The sequence below is a fragment of the Maniola hyperantus genome, chromosome 22, assembly GCF_902806685.2.
Source record: "Maniola hyperantus chromosome 22, iAphHyp1.2, whole genome shotgun sequence".
NCBI lineage: Eukaryota > Metazoa > Arthropoda > Insecta > Lepidoptera > Nymphalidae > Maniola > Maniola hyperantus.
Genome location: NC_048557.2, coordinates 2415305 through 2434578, shown reverse-complemented (window position 1 = coordinate 2434578; position 19274 = coordinate 2415305). Strand labels below are relative to the sequence as shown.

The 19274-nt window shown below is 37.4% G+C and overlaps 2 protein-coding genes across 2 annotated transcripts in view; both read right to left on the bottom strand.

Moving 5' to 3' along the window:
* LOC117992689 (uncharacterized) overlaps window positions 1–6755 on the bottom strand; it is a 342159-nt gene extending 335404 nt beyond the window's left edge. Inside the window, exon 1 of the mRNA XM_034980398.2 lies at window positions 6739–6755. The gene's annotated coding sequence lies outside the window, so the exon portion shown is untranslated. The remainder of the gene's footprint in view (window positions 1–6738) is intronic.
* An 11549-nt stretch (window positions 6756–18304) lies between these two features.
* LOC138403885 (uncharacterized) lies at window positions 18305–19269 on the bottom strand (the record flags this gene model as incomplete). The annotated part of the gene is made up of 1 exon (XM_069506007.1): window positions 18305–19269. A coding segment is annotated over one exon (702 nt), but the record flags the coding sequence as incomplete, so codon positions are not given.
* Window positions 19270–19274: the final 5 nt, after the last annotated feature.

The window sequence follows — 19274 nt, the reverse complement described above, 5'->3', positions numbered from 1 at the left end:
GAATATCGGCAAAGTTCATACAAAATTTTACCTTGAAGTAATCAACTAAATGCAAATAATTGTATGGTTTATACCAAAACAGAAAAAATCGAATGTCGATTTTCAAGGGTGATATATCGATTCAGTGAATCGACACAGTACTTCATATCGATTTAAAAAAAATCGATATTTTCTGCTCGAAAAATCGATTCTTCGATTAATCGATCTCAGATCGCCATCCCTATTACACAGTACTTTAGTCTAGCTTTTTTACTCAGTCTACGTCACGAAAACACGAAAATCATAGACTAGCATTGTTGCCAACCTCAAAGAAAATCAAGAATTATAATCACAGATATATTATACTATAAGTCCCGCAAATTGCTATTATATATACAGATATGCAGCTAGCGTGGCCCCCTCAGTCCCTCTGGCTCAAGCAGAGGTACTTACTTGTGAAATGTTATTCCGTCTATTTTACGTTCGCTTCGGTTATTGTAGCCTAGTATACTGCAACCCACCATTGCACAATAACTTCCAAAACAAAAACAACAAAACTAATCAATTATTTCTTTAAAATACTTGAGTCAATATAACCTCTATTCACCTCGTTTGTCAAGATCTCACGTACAAATACATCTTGACAAACAAAAAAGTGGCCACGGTGCTAAGGACAGAAAATAATAATATTGTCACTTTCTAACTAATAAGAGTCTAAATGTATTTAGCTATCTCGCTCTAACAGTAAGAGTTACAATAGGGCTACTTCTACAGGTATTTATTCTGACTTCTGAGTAAAAACGTCTAACCTACTATCTCTTTCTTACTTATGAAAATTTAGCTAAGCTAGAACGTATTTCCAATCAACTATTTAATATAGGGCATAAGGGCAACACTCCTTTACTCTATGGTTGGCAAGCATAGGCAAACACAACACGCTTGCCAGTGCTTGTTGTTTGCTGTTCGTCGCATGCTTGTGGCATCTCAGACTAAGAATCAAGGAGACTTGGCATTAAAATAATAATACCTTGTTAGAGCAAGCTAATTGTATAGAAAAGCTCTGAAGAGTGATAGAGACAACACAGTTTTTTGTATTTGTCATAGTTTAGCTTTTTTTGTTGGGCACGTTGTATTTTGTGCCCAAAAAACCTCTGTGATAGTAATTTATTACGAATATTACAAGTTTTTATTTAGTTTTCTGTTTTAAATTTAGTATTGAAGGTGTGTAGAAGCCATTTATGTTGCATTGCTGTGTAAAAGTTGTAGCGAACGCAAATTATGAAACATAACCTTTCATACGTAAGTATTATTTCTTTTGTTGTTTTGTCCCTTTCGGGTATACGCGTCTGACAACTCTCTTGATTCTTAGTCTGAGTTGTGGCACCACAATTAGGGAAAAAGAAAAGCAAATAAAGCGTAGATAAAGTAATAAAGGTAGTTTGTAGTACTGTGTAACTGCGTATGAGATAGCGATAGCACGGCGTAACGATGAATAACACGACAATTATTACCATTTTTTAGTGGTCAATATTTGTATTAACCGATCAACAATATTTGTATTCAACGTTTTTATGTGAAAACAAGTAAATAACTAATAAGAAATACAATGCGCCACGAATTCTCAAAGTTTGTTTTGCAACAAAAGTTGTATTCCTTGAAAAAAATCGGTTACAAGGTAAGGGACAATAAATAGGTTAGCTGCGCCTCTGTTCATCACATTAGTAACTTTATCTGTGCTCTCTTTTTAGTGTGAATGAGAAAGCAAACGTTCCTGTATCTACCTTTATTACTCTATCTACGAAACAAAGCAATGATGCCAACATGGCGGCAAGAGATATGTGGTCAGTGGTATTAAAACCTTGGTAATAATACCAGCTTTTGTCTGTATTTTCTATGCCTGATCTAACTGTGAAGAACTTTGTGAAGAATGAAGATCTAAATGCTTCACAAAAGTCATAGTTCGAAGTTCGAACGGTTCGAATCAATCTGAGTGTTAACTCTATACCCTATAGGTATTCAATGTACTCTGTGTCCGTGGAGTAAATGTTTTCTGTGGGTTCGATTTTCGAACCACGTTCAAACAAAAGACAAACAAAATGGTTTAAATGGTTTAAAATCAAAATGGCGCTAGAAGAAGACAACGTGGGGGCAACCTTCTTTTTCTGGTCGATAGAGGCAACGCGACCGACAGTGGAAACTAGAAAAAAGACTTATTCAAGCCCTGTCTGCCCCTGTTCCAGCCGCATAGTGTTTTGGTTTGATGCGTAGATAACCACATAGATAACTTATTCGCATCGCAATTTGGTAAGTGGTTTGTTAAAGCTCTTTGTTGTTTATTTGTGATGTAGTGAAGCCAAATCTCGATGATTTCAAGTTTGCAGACTGGGCGGTTTGAGATGCCTGCCGCACGTTGATTTTACTTAGTCATTTTGTTTCTCCTGTACAAATGTAATGTATGTTATATGTTAGTACCTAATTTAGGTTTCGTATTCATTTCAATCACTACGCATATTCAATCACGTCGCAACGGATCAGCGTGATTTTTTTACTTAGGTAATACTAGCTGATGCCCGCGACTTCGTACTCGTGGATTTTGGTTTAAAGTCCCGTGGGAACTCTTTGATTTCCCGGGATAAAAAGTAGTCTAAGTTTATTTTTTTTCAGAAATGAGAGCCTTCCCAGAAGTGTTTTGATGCAGTCTTATGATGTTCTTCGAAAAGCTGTTTATATCTATGGATGGCAATTACAACCCGTGGAATTATCACAAACATGAAGAGCCCCTCTACGGTTTCACAACTCCTAAAGGTTCATCATATGTTTTTGTTTCATGGTTATGAAACAAAAAAATATGAAAACTCCATAATGAAGCAAATTCAGAAGTATGGGTGCAGAAATATAAATATGTATTGAGTTATAAAATAGTAGTATTTTGAAAATTGGATTTTTAACAATCCGATTTTAACATAGTGATACCTGTACAGATTATGGTAAAAATATCGTGACAAAACATGCATGCCTGAGAGTTCACCATATTAATGTTTTCAGAGGTATGTGAAGTCTTCCAATCCACACTTGGCCAGCATGGTGGACTATGACCAAACCATTTCTGATTCTGAGAGGAGACCTGTGCTCAGTAGTGAGCTGGCGATGGGTTGATCATCATGAAAGAAAGAAAGAAAAGACGTTTTTGACAACCTCCCTGGAGCAGTGGTAAGCGCTGTGGTCTTATAAGTGGGAGGTCCCGGGTTCGACTCCTGGCAGGCATTTGGAATATTATAACTTCTAAATTTCTGGTCTGGTCTGGTGGGAGGCATCTGCAGTGGCTAGTTACCACTCTACAGGCAAAGCTGTGCCGCCAAGCGATTTAGCGTTCCGGTTTCGATGATTATATCTACTGCAGGTTACCTGATTGACTTGATTGCTATGTTGGATATGTTGATAACCATTCTATGGAGTTTTGTTCTCAAGTTCATCAGATCTTTACTTTTAAGTCTTAAATGCATGTTTGTATTTATTTTTAACATACAACAAAAGTATGCTATAAATTGTATAAGGAATAATATCGCCAGATTCAGCAAATAACTTCTTTTAACATGAGTTACTGAGACTCAAAAGTTTCTGCTATGTTAATTATCTATACTTAATATATAAGTATTATTGTATAAGGAATAACAACATTGCTTAGTAAAGCAAGTTTATTGTTCCTTGTATGTAATAAAAACTATGGTGCAAGAGTGGCAACTACTGAGTTAACGAAGATCAGTGTAGTGGAATGGGTCCTAATTAGTCATTGTTCATGGACTTATGTCTAGAAAGATGTTGGTCTTCATATAGTCTGGTGGTGCAATTCTGCTGTTAATTTTAATCGACTTTCTTATTTAGCTCTCAGTGTTTTATTAGAATTAAAAACAAAATTCCTACAACGTTGATTCACTATAGTTTTTGTCTAAGTTCATCATTGTTTCTGTTTCTATTTTTTTTTTTCAACAATATTCTTTGTATAAGGAACAACAACTTTGCTCAGCAAAGCAAGCTTATTGTTCCTTGTATGTAATGGAAGTATGGTGTGAGATTAGTGACAAAATGTCAGGTGACACGTCTTGTCCACTGGTGTGATTCACTGTCATTTTAATTGCCTTGAAAGTATTTTAGTCGGGGGAAAATAAACTTTGCTAAGCTATAAAGCATTGGTCATAGCAAAGTGAGCTTCTATTAGTGACTATTTGTTAAACATCGAAATTTCTACACTGTTGTTTCACACTTTAAAAATTGAGTTGTTGTCAAATTAAAAATTCTACAAAGTAACATTCGTTTTACAAAAATCTGGTTTTGTTCACAAGCACCAAAAGTATTATGTATAAGGAATAACAACCTTCCTTAGCAAAGCAAGCTTATTGTTCCTTGTATGTAATAAAAAGTAAAAGTATGGTGCAAGAGTTAAAAACCATTGAGTTAACGAAGATCAGTGTAGTGGAATCTAATTAGTCATTGTTCATGGACTTATGTCTAGGAAGATGTTGGTCTTCATATAGTCTGGTGGTGCAATTCTGCTGTTAAATTTAATCAACTTTCTTATTTCACTCTCAGTGTTTTATTAGAATTAAAAACCAAATTCCTACAACGTTGATTCACTATAGTTTTTGTCTAAGTTCATGTTTCTATTGTTTTTTTCAATAGTATTTATTATAATAGGAATAACAACTTTGCTCAGCAAAGCAAGCTTATTGTTCCTTGTATGTAATAGAAGTATGGTGTGAGATTAGTGACAAAATGTCAGGTGACACGTCTTGTCCACTGGTGTGATTCACTGTCATTTTAATTGCCTTGAAAGTCTTTTAGTCGGGGGAAAATAAACTTTGCTAAGCTATAAAGCATTGGTCATAGCAAAGTGAGCTTCTATTAGTGACTATTTGTTAAACATCGAAATTTCTACACTGTTGTTTCACACTTTAAAAATTGAGTTGTTGTCAAATTAAAAATTCTACAAAGTAACATTCGTTTTACAAAAATCTGGTTTTGTTCACAAGCACCAAAAGTATTATGTATAAGGAATAACAACCTTCCTTAGCAAAGCAAGCTTATTGTTCCTTGTATGTAATAAAAAGTAATAGTATGGTGCAAGAGTTAAAAACCATTGAGTTAACGAAGATCAGTGTAGTGGAATGGGTCCTAATTAGTCATTGTTCATGGACTTATGTCTAGGAAGATGTTGGTCTTCATATAGTCTGGTGGTGCAATTCTGCTGTTAAATTTAATCAACTTTCTTATTTCACTCTCAGTGTTTTATTAGAATTAAAAACCAAATTCCTACAACGTTGATTCACTATAGTTTTGTCTAAGTTCATGTTTCTATTGTTTTTTTCAATAGTATTTATTATAATAGGAATAACAACTTTGCTCAGCAAAGCAAGCTTATTGTTCCTTGTATGTAATAGAAGTATGGTGTGAGATTAGTGACAAAATGTCAGGTGACACGTCTTGTCCACTGGTGTGAATTCACTGTCATTTTAATTGCCTTGAAAGTCTTTTAGTCAGGGGAAAATAAACTTTGCTACGCTATAAAGCTTTGGTCATAGCAAAGCTTCTATTAGTGATTATTTGCTAAACATCAAAATGTCTACACTGTTGTTTCACACTATAAAAATTGAGTTGTTTTTTGGTTGTGCGTTTAATCAGATTAACATTTTCGTTTAGCATATCATCACCTGTAGGCCGATAAAAAACAGTTTTATCTTCATTTTGAATGTTCTCAAAATATTTAGGTGCCCGGATTAGTCAAGTACTGTAGTGTTGCTGGTTGAGTTATTTATTTATTATTTAATTAGAACGGCCATAAAGCCAATTACACTAATTAAAATACGAGTACAAACTAACATAAACATACTTACAAAAATTAACAACTTAAAATTATAAATTTTAAAAAGCAAATTATAAATTTTCACAAAAGTGCAAGATCTGACCCATGAGGTCAGCCCATTTGTCAGCAAATATGTCACAGCGAGGGGACTCCCTTCAGCAGTGCGTGCGCGCAGCCAAAGTGCGCGGTATGGGTGACCTGGAACGCGCTACCGTCGACTAAACGGACTTACGACAAATTTGGAGCGGTGGCGGAGATAGCTGTAATTAGAGGGTGCATAAACGCAGCAGAGCTTGTTGTGTAGTTCAGAGCAGTCATCAACCCCTAAGATCTTGCAAATTGTACCAATTGGTCGCAGTCTCTTCGGGTTTTTGAGCGAGTGGAACCCAAGTGCCCTTGGAGAAATTTTGTGGATACATAAATGGGGTAATACCCGTGCAATTTTTTATATAAACACCTTAGAAAGGCTTTTTGAACCTTTTCAAGTAGCAAGGTGTACGTGCTTCATATGGATTCCAAATACAAGCGCTGCGTTTCTAGCTTGGCACGAACCAAAGCGTCAAATAGCAGTTTTATTGTGTAACAATTTTGAAAAATCTCGAGTATTACGCAAAACAAACCCCAACCGCTGGAATGATTCGGAGGCGAGTGTAGAAATATGGTCATGGAATGTCAGTTTATTGTCAAATATTACTCCCAGGATCTTTTACATTAGTTTGTCTGGGCAATTGAACTCCGCTCATTTTATACGGGAAGAAACTGGACACCTTCCGCGTCCAAAAGTCATGACCGAACATTTATTGGTGTTGAACTCCCATTCTGTTTTCGTCACTCCATTTGATGACAGCATCGATATCATCCTGAAGTTCAACACATTCGGCCTCAGATTTATTTCCATAAACAATTTCAGGTCGTCAGCGTATAGGAAACACTTGGCCCTTTCCAGCACTAGTGGCAGGTCATTGACCATTATCAAGAAAAGGAGAGGACCAAGAATCTTACGCAAAAAGAAGAGTTACTCTTCTTTTTGCGTATCGTTTGCTCAATGCAGTTACTTAGTGGTGTCTACATTTCATCCATTTTCTTCAATGCAAATTTTAGGGAAACATCAGCTGTAAGGAATGTTCGACGACAGTTTTAATAACATCCAATATTTTATGGATCTCATCTATATTTCTCCAGTCATCGTCAGTAAATGCAATGTCTGTTTTTAAATCAATTAAAACTTTTGTAATAGATAGTTTTCAATTTCAGAAACCGACCTAACATGGCAGAAATGCTACTCCAGCGCGTTTATCCATCTAACAGCAGGGAGTACTCCTGTCCAAAATCAGCTCTGACATGTTTTTAAAGGAGTGTCATCGTTTTTTTGTCGGAGAGTTCTTGATTTGTACCACTTTTCGTACTTGTGATAGCAGATCATTGTATCTAAGACTGAACTGAAAGACTCCATAAACGAGGACAAGACGACACCATCCTCTTCATTGTCTGTAGATTTCGTGTCGTCGTTAAATTCTACAATTCGCAGTCTTTGACCCAATACCGATAAAGGCAAATCTTCATCCTCGTCAAGTTCGGCAAGCTGAGCGACGTTTTTCTCGAAGCCGGCATTGCGGTTGTGCATTACTGTCCACAATTGCCAGCTGGACGGCATGAGCGATGCATAGCTGATGGTATGACTTAAGGGACTTCCCTAATGCAACCAATTAGGCTGCAACCGTCTGGTTTGAGCGACGATGTCATATCTTAGAGATACTCCATATTCGTCCAACTTGGCCTCAATCAATTGTACGCATGAGGCTGCATTCATGGACCCGTGAATGCGTATGAGACCTAGATTTCGAAAACTGCTATCCCTTGCAAATTTGGTGTATGAAAGTGAGCCCCATATATTATCTTCTATTTTTATTGGATGTCCATTCATCGAATGATATCGAAAACTTCTTTTCATCTGACAGTATAATTTTTATCTCGTTGATTATTTCTAGCTTACTTTTATCAGTATTTGAGAATTATGTTGCGAACGTATACAGAGGATGGGTAATTTGTTGCCGGTCTTTTCAAACAGGTACTTTAAATTTTGAGTTTAAAGATTTAGTACCTTGTAACGTAGCGGGGCTAGATCTAGCCCCACTAGGTACATAAGGGAGAAGGGCTCGAACCTCCGTCCGTTAGATTCCTAACCGGGTTGTGGGAGATTAAATCAAACAGCAATGAACACACGACCCACCACGCCCTCGGGCTTTTATTTCACTCATTCATAGTCTTAAGGTCTAGACGAAACAATATTACACACGCGCCTTAGTAGCTATGGTTCGGGGGCGTCCCGAACCCGGGGCAGAGTACCTGAGGGACCCTCCCGGGAGAGGTGCGCGGTCGGATGGATCGGGCGAGCCGCCGGCGGCTCGTAAACGCGGACGGGGTGCGCGAGGGGGAGCGGGGGTGCGGAACGGTCTGACGGACCCTAGTGAAGCTGGGGTACGATCAGAGCCTCCTGTTGCGTCTGCGGTTTCACCACCCACCGTCGTAAGCGTGAGCCCGTTCCGACTGTGCGGTGAGTAGTGTCCCCAGACGGACTGCCGGCTCGGGCGGCCGGCTCGGCTATTTATCGGCGCAGACATCAGGAGGCTTGGAGGAGAAGCGATGCGCGGCGCACCGCGCGCTGATTGGCTGGCTTGGGTCACACACCACCGTCGCATGATCGCGGCGCGCCCGGTGGACGAGTCGCTCGGCACGTAGGCCACCGATGACTCATCCTGGAACCTTCCCGAAGCTCGCCTTGTGAATGCTTCGGTCACAACCTTACCTTCATCTTCTTTCTTCTTTTGATCTCTGTTCTAACGTTTTCTTTTCCACGGGATATACAAACACGAGGACTTATTAATTTCGCCTCCTCAATAATTTCAGGCGTCAACGCTTCAACCTTTCTTTCTGTTCTCTGACTTTGACTTTCTTTACTATTTGTGTGATGGTTATGTTTATGTTATCATCACCAAAATAATGAATGGTGTAGATCGAACACAATTCTAATGTAATTTCTTTCTTTTCTAAAAGTAAATATTTATAAAATATTAAAAATAGAAAGATGAATTAATACGTAGTTTTAAGCTTTCTGAACTTGTCAGTTTTTATTTCAAAATAATAAGGAATACAAGATGAATTCCTTACTACCGCCATAATGTACCATAGATAAATCTTTATAAAATAACGGACGTTCCTCACCATGCTATTACTTATGTAGACACATTATTGGGATGACCAATGCTTTTATTAGGAACATTTTATTCATATCGAAACTGTATTTATTGGATATTGTTTGCATTCAATAAATGAAAAAAAAACAATTTATTCAAATACCAATATTACATGAGTGTTAATTTAAGTCCATTCCCACATTCTGCAAAATAATACATAAAACGGAACGCGTTTTACGTGTTTGACAATGTGTCATAGTCTATGTCAAACGTCAATGTTTATGGTAGGCTGTTTGATTGCATTGCCGTCTCTTCGTTGCGATTGCGTTCGTACTTCGTTGTAGGTACCTACTGTGTTTGTGTTTTTGCGATTATCTTCTAATATTTTTGACCCCTGCTTATCTCTACGGACTGATACCTTCTACCACTCGATTATCTTGCTATTAACACTGGACTCTGATTCGCATTGCGTTTCGTATTTGTTTTGTGGAGATGTAAAACTGCGGAGTACTCTTACACGTTTACGTCTAGTCTGTTGTAGACAAGTTCTGTGAGTTTTTATTTATACCAATTTAATGTCCCTATAATCACGAATTTATAACACCAAAAGTCATTGGTGTACACTAAGTTACTACGCCCATACAAAAATTGGCCATGTCCTTTAAATCATCTCCTGTATTTGTTTTATTTTATTGCCAGTCGATGATGTAGGCATATTTCTAACGGCAGTCTCTGTCGGTAGTGTATCTGTCGTGTGTAGCTTTAACAACTTTCTAATTACATTTAACGGAAATCTAAAAATGACTTTGACTTTGTTGATTGAACATTATGAAAAGGTTCAGCAACATAACTTGCATTTCGTGTAATTAAATTTTTCTATACCACCTGGTTGACTTAGTATAAGACGGATAATATGAGATAGCATTTGACTCTTTTCTATCAACGAATTTCATATATTTCTTATATTCTACAATAACTTTTGGTTTCTAGTGACACTTGACCGTGTCCTATTTCTAGAATCAACAAAAATTTGAGTGATGTTCAGTTGAGACATCAGTACATTTTTGTCTATAATTGTGACGCATACGTCTATTGTACCTCGTAAGCAATGTACTACTAGCGGTCTTAGCCTAGCAATCATACGGATTCCTAGATTATTGGTTCTAAGTGTACCTGTAAGGTAGGTGCTTTTAGCCAATAAGTTTTCTGCTAATGTGGACCTATTATAAAAATGACCACATATAGAAAATGCCTGATTTTTCAGCGCCCTCGCCAATGAAAAAAAAAGTACTACACTTTTATCTATAGTTTTTAGGAGGACTAAGGGGCTGTCTCCACGACCGAGAGTATCGCGACGAGTCCGCGCTTCTATCGTCGGGTAATCTCCACGAACGAGCTATTATTCCGCCACCATATCGTCACGACTCGTGACGGAATCACAGCGTGTCCGCGACGACTCGTAACGGAATCGCCGCATTTTCGATGCGTTGTGCTTTTGTTGAAAGAGTTCAGTTAGGTGCCAGACGAGAGCGAAATAAGTAGTGTCTCAGTTAATAAAATAATTCTTAATTATGGATGTAGTGTTCTGGGGTGCTTGTGCAAGTACGCTAGTGAATATGCAGTTATTGTTATTAAAAAAAAAAAAAAGCGACGTTGGTGGGCACATCCTATGTTACTACGTCGTGAAAGTCATGGACATTTCCATGTGAATTATGAAGAATACCGAAATCATCCAGATTGGTTTGAAGATGAATATTTAATGCCAATTCCTGTTTTCGATGAACTGTTAAGTTTACTGTCAAGAAACTTATCAAAGCAAAATACTAATATGAGGAAAAGTATTGGGCCATGTGAAAGATTAGCAGTAACACTGCAGTAAGTTTTAAGCAGTTTTATTTTAGTTTAACGCTTACATCAGTTATTATAAAACGTCAAGTTTACATTCCATCAAAGTGTTGTAACATTTGAGCAATATCGTCATCGCTTGTTGGTGTGGATGTACGAGAATATGATTCTTCCAATGTATGTGATGGTGGTATGTATTTCTTAGTTACAGCCATAATCTCAGTTCTGGCATCAATTAAAAAATCTTCTTTTATTTTGTGCACAAGTGGTAGCATCGAACGGAAAAATGCCTCATTTCCATGCTCGTCGTTATAGTGTCGATTTCTTTGTATAACTACACTCTCGCGCATAACATTCGATATCTCTTTATTCGATTCCAGAAACATTTGGACTAATGTTTTCTTTTTATTAGACGTGGATGGTTCAGTAACACTGGAGGTGGTATTAACTGAACTGTCATCATCCTCAAAAATATCTTGACTGTCCTCATTGAGCATGTTTGACGATGTTGAAGCGTGTTCTGTGTGTTTCTTTAAAAAAAGTAATGCATCAAAATGATCACAGAATGACATCACAGAAGTAGCCATCGTAAAGATTGTATCACAAGCCGGTTGAAGTTAAGATAATTACTTACTTTTTCTTGCTTCTACGTTTTGGGATACACTGTCTTTGTGTGTACTTTCGTCGTTTTGAGGCAGCTTGACCGGATTTTGAACATTGCTGCAACTTTAACTCTTTACGAAATTGATCCCGTAAAGATTTCCATTTTGTCATCATCTCAAGTCCTGAAATGCAGAATTATTAAAAACCGAACGCTTTGGTGGAGTCTTCGTTTTTTAACCGATTTTAAAAAAGCAGAATATGATAAAAGTATATTTTAAAATAATAATGTAATTTTTCAGATATCTCGCTACTGGAACAAGTTATAAACGCCTTCAGAATAAGTACAAAATTTCGAAAAAAACGTTAGCTAAAGTATAAAAGAAACATGTGGAATTATATGGAAAGTGCTAGCACCTACAGAAATGGCAGGCCCAAACAAAGAATCATGGAAAAGAAATCTGATGGATTTAAAGCAAATTTCCCACATTGCTTGGGAGCGCTAGACGGCAAACACATTCGAATTCAGTGCCCCCGAAATTCCGGCTCTCTATACTTTAATTATAAAAAGTACAACTCAATCGTTTTATTGGCTTTGGTGAATTCAAATTATTTGTTTACTGTATGTGGTGATGTAGGTTCTTATGGCCGTGAAAATGATTCTACTATTTTTCAGTCTTCAATTCTAGGCCAAAAGCTACATGAAGAAGCTCTTGATTTGCCGGAAGAAGAAGAACTGGTATTTGACGGACCCAAAATGCCATACGTCATTGTAGCCGACGAGGCCTTCGGTATTCATCGAAATTTAATGCGACCGTATCCAGGTCGATGTCTTCCTACGAATAAAAAAAATTTAACTACAGACTGTCTCGTGCGAGACGTTACGTAGAATGTGTCTTTGGACAACTCACAGCGAAATTTCGCATATTTCATAATACAATAAATCTTCAACCGCACACTGCAATTCTTGTAATAAAAGCAGCTTGTGTTTTGCACAACTTCATAAAGCGTCGAGCATTAAATGCCAATGACGGGGAAAATGAACATAATGCTACTGATAGCAACAATGAAGATATATCCAAACTTCAAAATATGACACCCGTACTTCAAGGACAAGGAATTCGGGATTGTATATTCGAGACTTATTTAAAGATTATTTTAACACAGTGGGCGCGGTTCCTTGGCAAAATGACTACATCGTTTAAATAGAATTATTTTTCTTATAATTATAACTTAACTATTATTACTTCAATAAATAAAATTGGACGCTTACCTTTTTCTTTTTTTTCTTTAGAAGTTAGGTCATCCCATTCCGTGAACATAGCATTTCCCACATCATACCAATACTTTGCTTTAATTTCTCTGTTCCGATATTCGGGCAACTGAACATCGTAAAGGGCAGGTCTCTCTCTCACTTCAATATAAACTTTTCTATGTCAAACATTGTAAGTACTTATATTGTTTAAAAAGCTTGTCGATACGTGTCCTTGCTTGGCGAGAGGCAACGCTGAAATGACGCTGCGTTTGAGAGCGCGCTCGCTGCGAGAGCGCCACGTTCTGCGGCGAGCGCGCCACCAGTAGCGACGATACCGCGACAATAGGACGACGACGCGCACATTGCCACTCGTCGCATCGCCGCGATATCATCGCCGTGTGGAGACACGTTCTTAGAGAGTATATAGAAATACGTGGCACGACTATAATATCGTCGCGATACTCTCGCTCGTGGAGACAGCCCCTAACTAAAACTTTTCATAAGATCGTTAAAAAATATTAGTGGTTTGACGTATCGATTAGGATCGTTATTGAATGAATAATTAGGGTTAGAAAAGATAGATTGCTAAGTATTAACAGAAAACGGTCCCTGAAATTTTTAAAAGCCAGGTTAAATAATGGATCCGTGTTCCAGTAATCATGGAGTCTACTCAATTGTATGTGTCCCATATGAAAAAGTAATGCCAAGACTACCGGACTTCATCAGCATTTGTATCTGGAATTGGCTTCTAATAACAAGTGTAAGGATTGAGTATTCATGCTTGGTATCAATAATGTCATAAATGTGGAGTTAAAAAATAAATCGAAAAAATCTGTAGGGGACTCAGCTGGACCAATGTTGAAATGACCAATATTGCGGAATGGAAACTCCTGCAGTGAACCTGTTTCAGTCCATTCCTTCTCTGCTTGGCTAGTACCGTGTTGGTCAGGAATCGATTTTCTTCGGAAGAAGACAAAGAACTGGCCTCTTCGTCCCTACAGATGCGCATAAATTACTGACTAAACTGGTATATTTATATTTATACAGGAGAATGATGGTGTATGCTACTTCGACAAGCGCTTTTTCGCACGTTCAGGTGCATGCTTGAGTATATATTTATACTGTCCTCAATGTCTTTTGTGGTGGTTTCAGTAATTTTTCAACTTTCTCTAAAGAAAAAAAATGTAATTTAAAAAAATCAAACTGAACCAGTTTTTTCTATATTTTCGTCCATTGGAGTATGATATGGATGTGGCGATTACCTGCATCCATATTATGGAGGTACATATTGTAACTTTTGGCTTCTGGCTTCTTTCAAGCAATTGATGATTCCTTGAGCCATGGGAAGCATTTGGAGGCTATTCATGAGTGCACCTGAAAGCTTCGTATGATAGTTGTCCTCTAAAACAAAAGTATCGCTTGTGTGAGTGGGCCTAGGCTACGGATCACGTAAAGTCTCTCGGAAAATTTTGCAGCTGTGCAAATAAACAAAACAATTTTTTTGTATAATAAACCAATCTATGTCGGATTCAGTGTACTGGAAATCTCAAAACAGGTCATGTACGAGTTCCACCACTCGTACATGCAGCCTAAATATAAAAACAATGTGCAACTGCTCTACACAGATACCGACTCATTTATTTACCAAATTAAAACATCAAATTTCTACGAAGATATTAGACACGACTTGGATACCAAATTCGACACCTCTGATTTTCCAGAAAACAATATTTATAATCTCCCGCTAGTAAATAAGAAAGTGATTGGGCTCATGAAAGATGAAAACAATGGATGTATCATCGAAGAGTTCATAGGTTTAAGATCAAAAATGTATAGTTATATTTTACAGGGTGATTTAACTGTAAAAAAAAATAAAGGCACCTCCGCGGCTAAAGTAAGATAATTAAATTTTGAAAATAATAGGATAGCTCTAGATGTTAAGTATGATAATATGTACCCGTTTACTAGCGATAAGTATAATGTATTTACTCAAATAAAAAGGAAAAAATCCTATCTAGCGATGATGATAAAAGATTCATCACCCAGGACAATGTCAATACGCTAGCTTGGGGGCATTATAAAATACAATAAAGAAATATATACACTTTTTTAAAACAATTTTTTTTTTTCAACATTCCTATAGCATACATTTACATAGATTATACAATTCGCAACGCTTCGCTTTTAGACACACACACATTCGCACATATATTAACGTCGTAACATTTCGTAACGCTTCGCCTTAAGATAGCCACATCCGCCAAACCACTTTGCATGCTGCTGCCACAGGTCGTCAGTGTCCTCCCAATGTCTCAGCCCACCCCCACAATGAAAACACAGGGTCATGTCTCCGCGGCCCGTATAAAAAATCCCGCTTCGGCGAGCTCGTGGGGCCTTTGACGCATACGCATGGGCCAATCGTCAAACGTGTGCAATCGACTCACTTTTGAACTGAAAATAGGGTACAAACATGCAGGATAAACAACCGCCTATTCATTTCCGGCTGATTCTGCATTCCACACACTTGGCCGGTTTTTTAATTGAGGTATTCTATAATACAATAAAGTACCTACTATTTCTAAAGAGTCTCAAAAATGTGACAGCAGTTGTATTCTACGAGGTAGAAAACCGACTGTTAATTAAGCTCGTTGGAGTTCATAAGACATTCTGTCTTAGTCTGAATGTTGTCCTAAAATCGGTTTCATTCAGTGACAACATTGGGCGATCATAAAATCATCAAATTCGTCCTCAATTAATTCAAATTTCCATTCTTACAAAAACACTATAATTTATTTACCTCTGATAATAGGTAGTAAACGACGTGTGAAACACTGACGCTGTTATGAAGACAGCTGTCAAACATGCGTCAAAGTACATAGTTTATCCATCAAATAACTGCTATTGGCCGCTTGAACCGACCTACAACTTGTTGAGAACTTTATGTATGGTTAGCTTTATTAGATGATTGTGAAACGCACACAATGTTTATTTGCCAAACAAGTTACAAATAGCTTATTAGGAACTTTATTTGGACAGTGGGAAACAGACCCTAAGTGAATTATTTACATTTCATAATACAAATTATTGCTTATTTTAATACATGTTTTGGACATTACTAAATGAACTTTTTTACTTATTTAGACAGGTCTCCTCCAGGGCACTGAAGCACACTTCTTTCCATGTTATGGGGCATACTTTTTTATCCGAGAAAATATTTATTACTAATATTCTAGGAGATAGTTAATAATTTGTGACATTGGTATAAATATTTATAACATGGTACTCTTACCCCCTCTATAGCTATTCTCTCTTCAGAATTGCTGGGGAATACAATATGCCGCTGTAAAATTTCGGTCTGATTCAGGGCATTCGTTATTTCCGCTCCACTTTTGCGGCACACACGACAGCTTGGCAGAGCCCCAAATTGTAATCTTTACCTACCCGTCTCTAGTAGCTGCCACCAGCGTAAAAATCTAATGCAGCCATGATCTATGATGAGTACAAAAAATTAAGAGATTGAGTAGTATAAAGTAATTTGTAGATTTTGTTTTTGTTTAAGAAAATTCTCTCATAGTTTTCTTACCTATTGTGGTGGTACATGATCGTCTCTGCTCGTGATTTGTAATTAGCTATATAGGGAGGAAATTCTAGAGAAAATAGGTCGGCTGAACGTAGAGACATCTTGGCAATGCCAAGTTGGCATATAGAATCATTTGTTAATACTTATATGGCCAAGTAAATTGGCCCGGCACACTACGTTGGGTGAACGCATGACCGCTCGACCTTCTACCCGGTTTCGCGAGTTTACTTTTGAAACTTACTCCATTTGATTTTACTATTTTGACCCATTCAACTTCTCAAGGTATTCTTTAAGAAGGAAGGAATGTATCTAACTATAACAAATAAAAGATGATAGTTATACTCAAGTGCCTTTATTTCTGGTAAATAATTGTTTATTTACTCACACAGTTGAGCATTCAAAGCGAAACCAAAAGGAACTGGTATTGTTATATAGACGAATTTCAAAGGGTTTAGTGCCTTTGAAATTCGCCGAACGTTGCTTTCTAGGCCTAACTAAATTAATAGGGGAAAAGCAAATCGTTCAAAGAAAAAACCCCTATGGCTGCGCAGTTTATTTACAATCTATACACACACACACATGCCACAGAAATTAAGGAAGTATCATTATTTATATATCTACTCAATACGTGACTAAGAAGAGTTTAAGGACACACATTATGCATATTTATATACAATCTAATTTAGCATCTATTCTAAGTACATGCGAAACTAATTTCACAACTAATTTAGATCCAAATCAAACCCCTTGATATAGTCCATCCAATTCTATGCCGGCGCGTGAAAGTTTGTCATTGCGAGGGCCCAGAACAACGGTAGCCCCACCCCTTACACCTAGTGCGCATAATACGACAATTATGCATATTATATAATAACCAAACTAAGCCGCCATCACCCAATCCACTATGGTCCAGGTATGAAAACCCAATCTACGTCTCGATAATAGAAAGAAAGAAAGAAGAAGAATTTCGATTACCCTTATTATACCCGATTAGCTTACGAGGATAAGTTTAAGTCACAATGATTCTAGGTTAGGTATATGCAATTTACCTTTAATATGGTGAAACTAAATGGAAACTAATAAAAAACATCCGCAGTTTAAAATCAACAATTTTAATTTTTAAGTGGTTATTTAATCTCGGATAATTATCATTAACTTATATTGTGTGCAATTGGTGGGCCAGGATCTGTCATTCTCCTTTCAATATCCGTGCGTACTTTCATGTTGAAGGCAATGGATGGATCACCTAGAGGTTCAAGTGATCAGTTCTTGGGTGGTGCGTGCTTGTACGGGTCCTGGTTGTTCCTCAGGTTGCGACATATTGTGTAATCATTCTAATGATGTTAGACACTGAACATTAGCATATTCGTAAATTTCGTAATGTTCGCAATAAATTACTATCACAGAGCTTTGTTGGGCACTTGTGACAACTGTGCCCAACAAAAAGAAGCCAAAGACAAAAAACCGGCCAGTGTGAGTCAGGCTCGCGCAACAAGGATTTCGTACTACAGTCTTATTCGGCTTTCATTTGTTATTGTATGCATTTGTTGTTTTTGAAGTTATTATTTTGCTGCCTTCTATAAGGTCCAGCAAAAACTTCGTTTCCTCGTTTGTTAGAGGTTTTGTCTAGAAATAAAAATGAGTTTTAGGCGCGAAATTAAGCGTTCCTACCTAAGGAGTATAAAGCTTTGGTCTGGCGATCGTGACGCGCAACGCTGCGGTATGCGGTATGCGTTGTAGGACACTCAATTATATGAAAAACGTCGAGAATGTTCTCTTGTTCCGTCGCAGTATGCGTCAGCGGCGAGGGGCAAGCGCGGTGAGTGGGGAGGTGTACTGCCGCACAGCGCGGCGTCATTCTCGGTTCAACGCTGCGGTGTGCGGTGTGCGTCACGGGTGTGCATTATGGAATTTTTCGAAGACAATTTAATAGAATTAGTTCGCAACTATCCTTCTTTATATAAAATAAAGACAAAAAACATAAAAGTTTGATAGTTAAAGATAATTGCTGGAGGGAGATAGCTGAGAAGTTGAATAAAACACGTGAGTTGTTTGTATATATTTCTAATTGTTTATTCGACAGCGGTAGGTACCTAAGTTTACATAAAAAGTGGCAAACATTACTAGTGACACATGAAACATTTTGATGATTCTGAGGTTGGAAACTTGATGAACAATTTAATTTAAATTTAATGAACACTTTAACTTTATTTAATGTTATAGAAAATAAGCAATAAGTTTTGAATTACCTACTCACTTAACTTGTCCTATCTACTTCACTGTCTTGCCAAGGTACACTACCACGATCACTGTTGAAATACTGCTTGAATAAGTCACGTGTCACCGAACCATTTATATTATAACCTCTTCCCGGTATACGCGCCATAGGAATTACATTTTCAGAAGGCATTTCAAGAGTATTTCTGTCTGAATCGTGTATGATCAAAGAACTCATCATATTATGGATGATACAAGCTGACATAACCAACTTGTCTACGACACGAGGGTTTACTGCAATAGGTGAAAAAAATATTCGAAATCGTTGACATAATATGCCAAAAGCATTTTCAGATGTTCTTCTTGCTCTACTAAGGCGGTAGTTGAAAATTCGTTTTGACCTATCTTGAGACGCATGATTTTTTGAGTATGGTTTCATCATATAGTTGGTGAGACTAAATGCATCATCACCTACGAAAACATAAGGCATTTCTATGTCAGCTTCCGGCAACTTTGTTGGCGGGGGAATCTTTAGCTGCCCATTTTGAATTTTCTTAAATAAATCAGATTTCATAAATATGCCTGCGTCACCTTCTTTGCCATAAGAACCAACATCTATTGTTATAAATTTTCGATTCGCATCGACCACGGCAAGTAAAACAATAGAAAAAAACTGCTTATAATTAAAAAATAAGGACCCGCTGTTACTTGGGCACACGATGCGTATGTGCTTACCATCTATTGCCA